Genomic DNA, 12,344 nt, shown 5'->3' on the forward strand with positions numbered 1-12,344 from the left:
AGCAAACCTATTCTGCCTATTCTTCATACAAGCGTTTAAGTCAACAATGCATGTTAAATGGATTGATTACCAAAAAGTTTAATAAATCATAGTTGAAAATCAATATAACCAGTATTTTATGCAACTTTGACAACCTGCAGCACAAAACTTTGACGTGCTGGAACTTTTCTGAGAGTGGCAACAAAAAAAAATCACTGAAGCCACATAGTTCCATTTTGGCGACACTCGAAAGGGTTATTTTGTTATCAACTGAGATATCGTTGTGCAAAGTTTACCGTTCATAGTTTTTACCTTATCGGCACTTAACTTGTTAAATAATGAGACAATCGAATTATTTTTCCAGGGCTACATCATGTGCGTGCTTGGATACAATTTCCACGTGCTGGACAATGGATTTCTGGTGCATAAGCCAGGTTTCAAAAACGTTACTGAAGCAGCTCGGCCGGAATTGGAGCGAGCGCAGAGAAATTTTGTCGAGGAAGTGATTTTTGAAGAGCTGAAGATTCTGTACGGCGAGAACAAGCACTGTCGTTTGTGAGTTGTAATAAAACGCTTGCTTTACAATTTCTAGAAATTTTATTTCTGAAGTATACCGAACTAAGTCCTAAGTGCTAAGTGATTGAGTATTTTGCAAGGTGTGTTATTTACAATCCTACCAGATTCACCTCAGCTTCAGAAAGCACATCCGGTGACGTTTTCGAAGCCGTCGCAAGCGTTGATGAGTTCATTGAAGGCTTGTTCCGGTCCGCAGAGGTTAACTCGTGGGCTGTCGTTAACGCAGATGAAGTACTTCTGGCAGTTGTCCGGGGCCCGGAAGAACCTTACCGGAGCAACGAGCTCTCCCTGGGGTGGACAACTGAACCCAAGGTAGGCGGCTGCGTCACATTCCTCAACCAGATCGGGCCAATCGCACTGGTAGGTGGCACTGTTGAAAGCAAGACCGTACGGACATTCCAGGACGTGTCCGCGGCCGTTGTCGCAGTTCATAAAACGACCGCAATCTGCTCGATCACCCAATTTGTAGTATCCGAACTGATGGGGACAGTCTTCCGTTGGAATAGCAGGTTGGGTTCGTGTTCGGCTGCCGCAGTCTACGTCAATCGGGTACTGGCACGGGTAGGAGAACAAACTTGCTTTATCGTTGAACAGTAGTCCATCGGGGCAGAGTTTACGATTCGGGACACCTTCCTAGGAAAATGAAAGGAAAAGTCAGCGATGTTTTATGTAGTTATCAAAATTATTTATTGAAAATCGATGTCTTACAACACATTCGATGTAGGCATCACACTCGCCAGACACTGGGAATCGACCATTCTTATCGGGGCATGATTGGCTGTTTGCTGTCATGTGTGAAAATAGGAAATTTAAAAGATGATTAGTATAGCAACGTTAAGAGGTAATCAAGGTGACAAATTATTTGCATTTGGTTTTAGAGATATGGAATCTAGGAAATATATTTAAAAAAAAAATTGTAAAATATATGAAAACATTTGTTAATAATTTTGTCTCAATTCGTACTGAAAGTTTTTCAAGATTTTCAAAAATAATTCTGAAGATTCCCTGAAATATTCTTTCTGAAATTGGATTGAAAGAGCCTTTGAATTTATTCGCAGTAATGTCTTTAAATTGAAATCTATCAACTCAAGAGTTCACCCAAGAAACTAGCATGTAATGAACTACACTGCCCATAAACACATATCAGTTTCGTATTTGCTTGGATTCCTATTCACATGGGACAATTTTGCGTTTATGGGCAGTACAGTCAGTGTGAACTTAGCTCAAGCTGATGCTTTCAATGACTAAGAACATAAATTCGAACAGATCATGAGCAAATGCGTCACTGGTACATACTTAATATGATAAAAATTAGCCTACAAGCCGAGTGTATAAGCCTTCCTTAACCGAATTGGTCCATCTGTATCGGTAATGTTTCGCAAGTTGTAACAAGCAACAGCAACATCGAGCTCCAAAAAGAAATAAATCCTATTTTTCTCGTTCATTCAACATTGGGATAGGTGTTTTATTTCACTGGTATCACAAATAATCCTCAAGCACCTAATAGAAATTGTGCCCCCAGATTTTTAGCTTGTTTATCATTCAGCGTTAGCACTCCAATTGAATATTAGCTGTCGCAGTAGATGATCAATAGGTTCTCATGATGTGCTCCGGATCATAATTATTACACAGAGCGATAAGTGAGATACGCACTATTTTTTCCGAATTTAATCCTTGATGGATGTAAATTACTGACACTGAAGGAGAATTACTGATACTGAAGTGTAAAACGTGATTAGTGGAAATACGCGTATCTGTCAAAAGCAATTGGGGCGCAATTGAAAAGTACAATACTCAAATCTGCTTTTATGATCCTCTCTATCACCTCCTAAACGCATCAGAGTTCAGGCATTAAAAATATTCGCAAATTTCTTTGTTGTTGTTATTTTAGGAGCTGTTGACAAGTGGGACTACACAGACATAATAATCGTATTTCATTGTACAGAAAAATAGCGCTCAATTCTAATATTCGGTAGTGTGCCATATGCTCACTCGTAGTGAAACGAACATTTGTTCAAGTTCGACGTTTGCACATTACCGTCACCTAATTTCTGTAAGGGAAAATTCAGTATTTAAGCATTGGGCGTTAATGTTCGCGGTACAATGCTCCAAATTGATAATTGTTCTAGCAGTCTGTGCTGTGGCCTTATTTACGCCAATCGGATTACCCGAGAACCGGAACTGTAAAGACGTCCAGATATTGTTTTCTGGTTTCGGCGTTTCACAAGTCCTAACCACGTATGGAGCATATGATCGGTTCATGTTGCGGTGCATAAATTGCACATTGAGCACCATTAGCCTTGGCTAACCAGTTGGGAACAACTGGATTTTGCTCCATCTCAAACTCCTCACACTTTCAATAACCGAGTAATCTGCATGTCCTTTAGTGGTTGGGCATATTTGAATGATGATTTAACTTTTCTAATAAGGCATCGTTCGGCAAAATAATCATGAAAAGTCTACACATATCTATTCATTTCTGGTGAAAGTCAAAAGTTTATCACTTTTTTGCTTAAATCGAAAGCTTGACCGATGATTTCAATAACGAATAAGCATTTCCATACAACAGAACAAACTCATGGAGAAGTTTGGTTGCTGACCCTTAGTTCTCCATACTAATTGGCATTCTATCCCACTTCCCCATTCAATCATTTTGAATCACCCCATTTTGCAACCAACTCTTTGACACGAAAGAGAAAATTACACAAATCTTTAAGGGGCAGGATCCGTCATTAATTTTTGATTTTTCAAAAGCAGTTTTTTGTTCAAATCAAGAAAAATTACAGGAAAATGTGTTCACTGTATTCTAGTCTCCAACCAAAACACAGTGAACACATTTTCATCGAATAATTTTAAGTTTTGAACAGAAAAACTGCTTTTATCGAAACTTTAAAACGATTTGACGATGATTACGATGACGAGTGGCATTTTGGACCATTTTACCTTAGGCCCCAAATATGCATTTGATTTTCAGTTTCGGATTAAATAAAATAGGTAAATTGTGCACGTTAGAGGTCAATAAACCATAACTGGTTATTTCCGGTGCGAAGAGGAGGATCTATCAAAAGATAATTATCATTTTTAATAATTATCTCTAAGGAAAAGTGCCAAACTTGCGGTTTTTGCAACACTGACTCGAAGTAGGGAAACTGGGGGAAATTTGCCCACAGGGGATTTGGACGAACGATGTGTTTTAGAATGCTTTTATTTCAAAACTACAGAACATAGAAAATGGAAAATGCTCGTTAATTCTCTTTATATATTTTTATGTGTTTTTTCTCAAGGAAATCGTTAAAAACGTATAAAAACGTTGTTCGCTGTTTTAGTTGCAATTTTGTGCGATTTTCAGATCGATAAATAACTATTTTTCCAAAACTATCGCCGAGAGCCAACTTGTGCACTGTCATAGTTTGAATTACATGCAAAATATATGTAAAATTTGTCCTTAATAAGCTTATTGAAGGACCTAAACTTTAAACAACTCATGGGGCAAAACACCCATTCCTATTTCATAACACTAAGTTACGCAAAAATCGGAACCTTACAAATGTACATCTTTCGCATCAGCATGTATACTATTATTGAACAATAACATCTGAACAAACGCCCGGAAGTATGCAACATGTAAACAAGCATGATTGTGTGCGTACGTTTACAGCATGGCTAACGCCGAACTCAAGCGGAGCGTTTTACCCCCCAAAACAATACATTTGCAGATAATCAAGATTTTTTTTAAATTAATTTATTAAACCCAGAAAAGCTAAAATGGATAGCTGTTTCTACAATTTGATAGATATGTTTGTTTATCCAACCATAATTATAAAAGAGCATAAAATAATGTTTTTCACAATTAAAATCGCTGTTTTTATTAACGTGGGAAAACTACCCCCAGTCCCCCATAAGGAGGTAGAAATTTCTGGAGAAACTTTTTAAGTTACGGTCAAGGGCATTAAAAAAAACTCTGAGAATATTGCTGTTAGTATTTTAGATGAGATTCTATTCTATTGTCAAATTCCCTGGATGTAAAACACTGTCCTGTGTTTCCCCCAGGGCAACCACCCCAATGAAAAATCTTTGGAGGGACTCTTAGGCAAATCTATGTAAAAATGTAAATGATTTGAGAGAAATTAGTTGAATATTGGAGAAGTTGTTGTGTTCATTCTAAAGGAATCTCAAAAGGTATGCCAGAAAGAACTTTTTGAGTAATATTAGGAAGCATTACATTAAGAATTTTCAGAGAAAGTCCTCAAGAAAGAGTTCCACGGAAGAGTTATTAACGGAATCCTAAAAATAGATTATGTCAGCATTATGTTTATAAAGCAATACACAGTTCCAGTGAATCAATTGTCATCCAACACGCAGCAACGGAAATGTTGTCGTCTCCTATTCTTGTAGCATCAATCTTATTACGCAACAACAGTTTATCACAACCTGAACATCATATGACAATGATTGCGAAAACAATTTCAGTTGTGTGTTCAAAATAACTGATTAACCACGAATTGAGAGGGTTGCAACAACGTTGCCTCCTGTGTTTGTCACATTTTTTCTAGAGATTGTATCCGGCACCATCCTATTAGCCCGAAAGCCATTACCCCAAATGGATCATTATCCGGATTACCACTAGCCCGAATGAGCCATTACCCCGATTAGTTCAGAAGATATGGACAAAAAAGACAGTGCGGACAAAAAATTTCAACGGCGCTTGACAATTTTGCGTGAAGTAATTGGCTTGTTTAGGGGTATCCTGTTATTTACATATTCTGGTTCTTCGTTTAAAACTGAGCCGGAATCCAAAGATTCACAATTTTCCGTGTCCTGGAACTATTTTTAAAACACATTTGGATTCATTCAAATATTACGTAACGCAAAATTTGCCAATTTTAAACCCCTCCCACCCCCAAGTAAAAGCTTTTGTATAGAAAATTTTAATTTTTTGTATGGACCGTAACACAATGTAAGACCCCCTCCCTCTCCCTATTGCGTAACGTAATATTTGAACGGACCCTTTGAATTTAGTATGGAAATCGCGTTTGAATCACCCCTCAGAAAATTTAACTTCGGGACGAGCTGTCATTATGTAAATAGAAATGTCATTTTGTCGACGGAATTAAATCTCTTTTAATCATTTACCATAACAAAATTAAGATATTAAAGCGCAATAAAATCGTGTTATACTTAGAAAAATGTGGTCTTTCGATCAAATTTAAAAAAAAACTGTGAATTTTTCATCACTAAACAACCCAATTAATAGAATTTCTTATGCTTCCGGGGTAATGGTAGATGGTGTCAAAGAGTCATTGCATCCAAATCCGCAAAAGTTGGGACAAACGATTGTGAGCGTGCTTGCTTTGTTGTTTGTTTTGCCTTTGTTTCTTTGACAATTTGAATGACTGCAAGTCCACAATTTCTCAATATGACATTAAATTGTTATTTACCTAATTTTTTTTTTGTTTTCACGATTTGCTGGGCAGCTTCTTATTGAGTACTCGAAGATGGAATATCAACGGGTCAACTCGTTTCATGCTTCTGTTTTAAATGGCTTAAACACTAATGTTGACGTTACATGATTCGTAACATGCAAAATCTTTGCATGTCATCAAAGTTGTTTGCTTTTGATGTGTGCCTTCTGTCAAGTTTTGTACGGAAGAATAGATGACATTTTCAATTAAGGTGTCGTTGTTAACTTCATTATTTTTGGGGTTGTGCTTGTGCAACTAGTGAAAATGATTCGTTATTCTGCATGAGTCCTTGTAATTAAGCATGTCGTTTATCAAAACGACTCCTGCAATTCAAACTTGTCCCATTTTCCAAATTTCCAGAGTTTTGTCGTGGAAGTGCAGAGGACTCAACGACTTCTTCGAAGCGAGTAATACGTAAACTTTTCCTCCTTATACCAAATTGACCTGCATTCGCAGACATACAGCAGCCGGCACCGGTATTGCTCAATAAAAATAATGAGTACTGTCAGACGGGGCTACTTTTGATTCCGGGGGCTACTTTGGACACTCGCGTTCTGGATTTATTTGCAGCATAAATATTAACCTGAGCCATTTTGTGTCTTCAGTACTTTTATTAATTAATATATTCTCTACAATCAGGCATGAACATTTTTTGGAACAACATCAACAATAACAGGATAAACAAGAAAATATCGGAAAAAAGTCCGCACAAAATTTCGCAAGGTACAAAACATTTGCTATGTTACTATGTAACTTTGTTGTAATTTTTCACATATCGTGCAAAGTTGTTAGGAGCATCACAAAACTATCATATGTTCATGTTTCAAAGATATTTTCGATAATTTAATGTTAAAAATTGTTGGTTTATAAAAATAATCGACCGAAGGTCTTAATTTTACGACCTTCATTTTAGTTTATAGTATTGGTTTGTATATTTAACAACACAAATCACATTAGGCAAAGGATTCAGAAAAGTGAATAACCATAAATCATATACATTTCAATACTTAAAACAGTAAACTTACAATTTTTTCATGTAAATCAGTCATATTTAACATGAATCCTAAGTACAAAGCAATTGCATACTTCATCTGCTACCAATGAACTACTCTTATGTCATCTCAACACTATCGAGAACCAAAATGATTGTTAGATAAGCAAAATGTTTATTGTTTACGATCCTGCAAAACATTATTCTCATACTTAATGGATTACACTTTAAATAAAAATTACTCATAATTACAGGAATTGATGAGATCATTCTACATATATTTATATAACAATAATGAACTTCAAAAGTCAAGCATTTGTAACTGACACTTCCATTTAAAAGAAGGTGAGTTTGAAGTTACAATCTAAAAATTGAAGGGAGCATGTTTCGCAAAAAAAGTGTTATATATGTGTAATTTTCAAGAGCTTTATAATTTTCTAAATTAGGTTTGTCGATGAAAAAAGGTTCAAAAACATCATAATGGACGATAATGTATGGAATCAGTTCAAAATTTATGAGAACAAATCATTTTATTACCAAATTGTATTGATTTCTAAAAATGTCCGAAGTACCGTAATCCGGGGTAACATTGATCATTTTTTTGAATATATCTTAAATATTTGGTTTGAAAATGCAAATGTTGCAAATTTTATATTTTTAAAACAAGTACTGCCCCCTATAGATCGTGACTATATACTTTATTTTGTTTTTTGAACGATTTAAGAATGTTCAAAAAAATGTTTTAAGCGATTTTTTGATTTAGCTGGTATGGGGTAACATTGATCACTTATGTAAACAACGTTCGGTAATATTGAAAATGTCGTTACTTACTTAAATCATGGCCCCTGAAGCCGAATATGAAGGTCAAACGCTTACAAGTCATTTACTTTTTGAGTTATTTTAAAATTAAAAACATCTCGAACCATGGAATACGCCTAAAGGTAGGCAATTTCCTAAGGGAAATTTACATTCTTAACAGTAATTCGGTAATGTTGCCTAATTCAACATACTTGTGAAAGTTTTGACAACTGAATCCGTTTCGGCGATGCCGTTTTTAGGAAGAACCGCATTTTCCTTGATCATATCGTTTACAGAACTTATGTGAGACATGAATGTTTGGTAGTGTCATCCTCAACCATTAAAATCATCGTTTCAAAAAGTTGCCAAATTTACGTATAAGATAAACGGAATTTTCGCAAAAATCATCACTTTCATTAGCTCATGAATATAAGAAAGGGAAGCAACATTCATGGTTCAGAAATGTTCCATCAATAAATGATAATGTGAACTTTTTAGGAGATGAGTCATTCCGATCAATGTTACCCCGCTGATCAATGATACCCCGGATTACGGTAGCCCCTTTTCTGTTTTGAATTTTTTTCGCTATTCAAGCAATATTTTTATTTCTTGATAGATTTGTCTCATATTTTGCACATTTGTTACGCACATATACAACTTAGATATATACAAGAATTATCGAAATCAATCCATAATTCTAAGAGCAACAAATCCTCAAAGTCGAAGAGTGTGGAAATTATGTCAAAAGAAGCCCCGTTTGACGGTACACCAATACTTTCTCACTGAGGATGTATTTTCACGATAATGGATTTCTCATTCACAACAATTTCCAGCGAATTCGCCGCAATTTCACTGTTATTTCGTTGCATGCACAGTTTATGAATGTGTCTGATTTTCGCCGCGTCAGTCTAGATCAATTTTTATTTATTCATATAGTGATAATTTCCGGGAAAATATGGTGAGCATCAAATATGATAAAGTAAAAAATAATTATTCCCAGAGTGGCATGAATTTCGGTTGTCCTCCTCCGAAACTCTAGGGAAAAGAAGTGTGAGCGAAATATGATGTTCACGTGAGAAAGCTAAAATGCATTACGTCCGAGACATCTTTCGTTTCATTGATACGAAAAATCAGAACCCCGCTCAAGTCACAGTGATAAACAAACGAAAAAAAAGTGTAGTTTCTGTATTCTGCATATAAACGATTTTAAACTAATATATTTATTGTATTATTTCACACTATATGTATATTATGTTCGGACTATAAGAGATGAAGCAGTGGAAAAAACATCAGTGGTTATCAATGGGCAGTCCTTAACCCAGCAGCTTGATTTTTAACCACATATTGTGACAACTTTATTGTTTCTAAATATTTATGCATCATTTTTTCACAAATTCTCAAAAAAAGCTATTCTAACAACTACCGAAAAGCTAAACATTACATATAATTTGCAATTGGATTAGATGGGCAAATTGATGTGAAGATATGCGAAAAAGTTACACGTCTTTTCAGTGAGAATCGAATTTACGACTCCCCGATCTCTAGTTGGGGCGCGTTAGCACTACGCCATGAGAGGACTCATGAACGCATAAGTTAACCTGAATTCGATTTCAGCTCAATAATCACGTTGTCCTTTTTCGCAAAGTGCACCTCTTTCGGAAGAATTAGATGCCCATCCAAACACAACGCTTTCTATTTACATCCAATGCCTAGCCCGAGAGCGCATTATTTTTTAGGTAATGAAATAGCACACAACACTAGCCAGCAACTGTACTGGCTGAGGTTTCTATTGTATGGGCATCCAATGGGTCGCGACGTTCTCAAACGACCGGTTACGGAACATGAGTTGTGTTTGGATGGCCATCTAATTGTTCCGAAAGAGGTGCACTTTGCGAAAAAGGACCACGTGATTATTGAGCTGAAATCGAATTCAGGTTAACTTCTGCGTTCATGAGTCCTCTCATGGCGTAGTGCTAACGCGCCCCAACTAGAGATCGGGGAGTCGTGAGTTCGATTCTCACTGAGTAGACGTGTAACTTTTTCGCAAATCTTCACATCAATTTGTCCATCTAATCCAATTGCAAATTATATGTAATGACGTAATGTTCAGCTTTTCGGTAGTTGTTAAACTTCCACTCAGCTGGTTAGCCGTAAACCACGATTCATAATTAAAAACAAGTAAGCTATTTTAGTTTTAGCATTTGTATCGATATAGTTCATTAATCATCTCGTTTTGAAGATATTTAGATTTTCCTTGAGGGACCGACATTTCCCATATAAAATTTCTTCAACTGCCATTTTGTTTGTTTTGACAATTTATAAAAAAAATAATTTAAATTAAATGTGGACTATACAATTTCAGGTGATAAGGAGCTCCTCTGAAAAAAAAAACACATACAAATTGGTTGAATTGTCACCAAGAAATTTAAAAATCTCAAAATTATATTTTTTGAAGTTTTTTAGATTATTTTACGGTCGGATTGAAACATAAATGCTCATTTTTAGAAAACGGGTGCACCAATTTGTTTCATTTTTTTCACAACAGGATCTCATCAAAGTATTGTTTAAAACAGCATATAACCCAACATGAGAAAAATCTGTAGCCTGACATATTTACGTGGGTTATGGCTACGCGTCGGTCCCTCAAGGAATTTTGGAATATCTCCGGATTTAAATGACCAATGATCGAAGTCGACGGAGATTTCAAAACAGAAAAGTTTTTTGAGAACTTGTGAAAATATGGTGCAAAATTTTCAAAAAACAAAAAATTTGATTTGATTTATTTTTTTTTGTGGTGAAACAACGATGCTGCTTGTAGAGGGGTTAACTTAAAAAAAAACTCCTTTTGTCCGTTGCACATTGTTTAAAGAACATTGAAAAATACGAGGAGTAAGTGCACATTCAAACCAGCTTATGCTGCACAATCGTAAGCTAACCTCCACTATTTACTTATCAGAGATGCTTCGACATTGCGATACACACTAGTTTATTCATTAACTTGTTTTATAGAGTTTTTTGAATGCGTAAAAGTTGACTCATCCATATATTGGTACAGATTTAAGCAGCCAATAACCGATGAAAAATTGTCTACCGCTCCCAAACGACTATGAGCAATATGCTAAACTCATCGGCGTGAGATAAACACATTCAAGGTGAACCGCCCTGGGGGAAGACTCATCTTCATAATTAATCACTGCGCACGATCACGCAGGCCGCGAATGCGACGGCTTTCTCACTCAGTTTCAACGCCTCTCATCGGAACCAACCCCGGAATGCATCACTCAATATTGGCGGCAGCCGCTAACGATCTCGTTAATCAAACCCACTAAAAAAACTTCACCGATGATCACTTCCACTATTTAAACTCGCATTGCGCAATAAATTTTGCGCGATCACGATCTCAGAAAATGAAACTGCGCTATTATCACCTAACTGTTTGCTCTCGGCAGCCAAATAAACAAGCATTTAAAGAAGGGGAATGCTCTGTGTTTCATCAAAAAATAGCCAATAAAACAATCAGAAATAGTCATTAGCTTGCACATAGTAAAAAATAAGCAATGATAAATTGGAATTCAGCAATAAAAACCAATGGATATTGTTATGCAAAATTGTAAATAAAAAAAATTGGCATTAAAAATATTATATGTAACTAACTAACCGAAAAATTTCCAATGAAAAAGGAAACATAAAAATTTGAAAAATTAAACACCTATGCAAAAAATGGCGTTAAAAACCAATAGTTTGCCAATAAAAACTGTAAAAACTGATTGCTATTTATAAAATTTTAAGTGCTATTTTTTATTTCTTGTTGGAAATTTTCAAAAATTTTAGTGCGATTTGTACCCAATTATTGCTTGTTTCATATTATTATATTGGCTGTTTTTGGATGCACTTATCCATTTTCTATAGCACGATACTATTTTCCCGTTTGCTCTCTAGAACATCATCGCTGAATCGGAAAACTTCCACCTCCATCGTTGAAATCCTCTTTACCGTGAATGCAGAACAAGGCCACGGTGACGATCGTCACCGCCGGAAGCACTCTGGACAGGGCCATATCTTCGATCAACGATATCAGCGGGGACAACTTTTTTGGCGCGCAAATTCAATTCAAACCGTTCTCACTGCAATCCAAATTCAAACTGAACGTTCGTTTAGCCAGAAGGTGTGATCTTGCTGTTGCTGCTGCGGTTGCTTATTGGGTGAGATATTTAGCCTCTTCCCCCCAGAGAAGTGGGAAGGGTGGCTTGGCGACAGCATCTGCGCTTTTAGGGGGTGAATCTCGCTGACGCGACAAAAAGATCACCGCCGTTTGATAGCAAGGCGATGAGGAGTAGCATGGCGTGGAGCAATGTGACTTCTTGGTGTTCTACACGGGGAGGAATTGTAAATGATACGTAAATAAATTCACGATAAAATCTGCAAGGTTCAATACTCACGGTCACTAATACCTTGGACACATACCTGGTATATATACCATGGTACAATTTGTGATGACAGTTGTCATTGAAACTTGAATTCTGATTTAAAAAAAATGG

At 36.2% G+C, this 12,344-nt stretch overlaps 2 protein-coding genes across 3 annotated transcripts in view; one reads left to right on the forward strand and one right to left on the reverse strand.

The window, feature by feature from the left end:
* Positions 1 to 564, forward strand: part of LOC5575525 (beta-1,4-glucuronyltransferase 1) — a 29,395-nt gene extending 28,831 nt beyond the window's left edge. For both annotated transcript variants that reach the window (XM_021848023.1, XM_021848022.1), the window contains exon 5: positions 344 to 564. In XM_021848023.1, the coding sequence (XP_021703715.1) occupies positions 344 to 538 (195 nt within the window). In that variant the 3' untranslated portion in view covers positions 539 to 564. The remainder of the gene's footprint in view (positions 1 to 343) is intronic.
* On the reverse strand, positions 558 to 11,960 carry LOC5575523 (protein obstructor-E). The gene is made up of 3 exons (XM_001661977.2): positions 11,800 to 11,960; positions 1,264 to 1,340; positions 558 to 1,188 (listed from the first exon to the last, which is right to left on the reverse strand). Exons 1-3 carry the CDS (start codon positions 11,861 to 11,863, stop codon positions 673 to 675), a joined length of 657 nt encoding a protein of 218 aa, XP_001662027.2. The 5' UTR covers positions 11,864 to 11,960; the 3' UTR covers positions 558 to 672.
* Positions 11,961 to 12,344: the final 384 nt, after the last annotated feature.

This window comes from Aedes aegypti, chromosome 2, assembly GCF_002204515.2.
Source record: "Aedes aegypti strain LVP_AGWG chromosome 2, AaegL5.0 Primary Assembly, whole genome shotgun sequence".
In the NCBI taxonomy this organism is placed as follows: Eukaryota; Metazoa; Arthropoda; class Insecta; order Diptera; family Culicidae; genus Aedes; species Aedes aegypti.

What these genes read in the sequence shown, in the direction of transcription:
- LOC5575523 (XM_001661977.2), bottom strand. Translation starts at nt 11,863, where the DNA reads ATGGCCCTGTCCAGAGTGCTTCCGGCGGTGACGATCGTCACCGTGGCC. An exon ending in GGCCTTGTTCTGCATTCACG is followed by an intron (nt 1,341 to 11,799) that starts GTAAAGAGGATT and finishes CACACATGACAG; the next exon opens with CAAACAGCCAATCATGCCCC. An exon ending in ATGCCTACATCGAATGTGTT is followed by an intron (nt 1,189 to 1,263) that starts GTAAGACATCGA and finishes TCATTTTCCTAG; the next exon opens with GAAGGTGTCCCGAATCGTAA.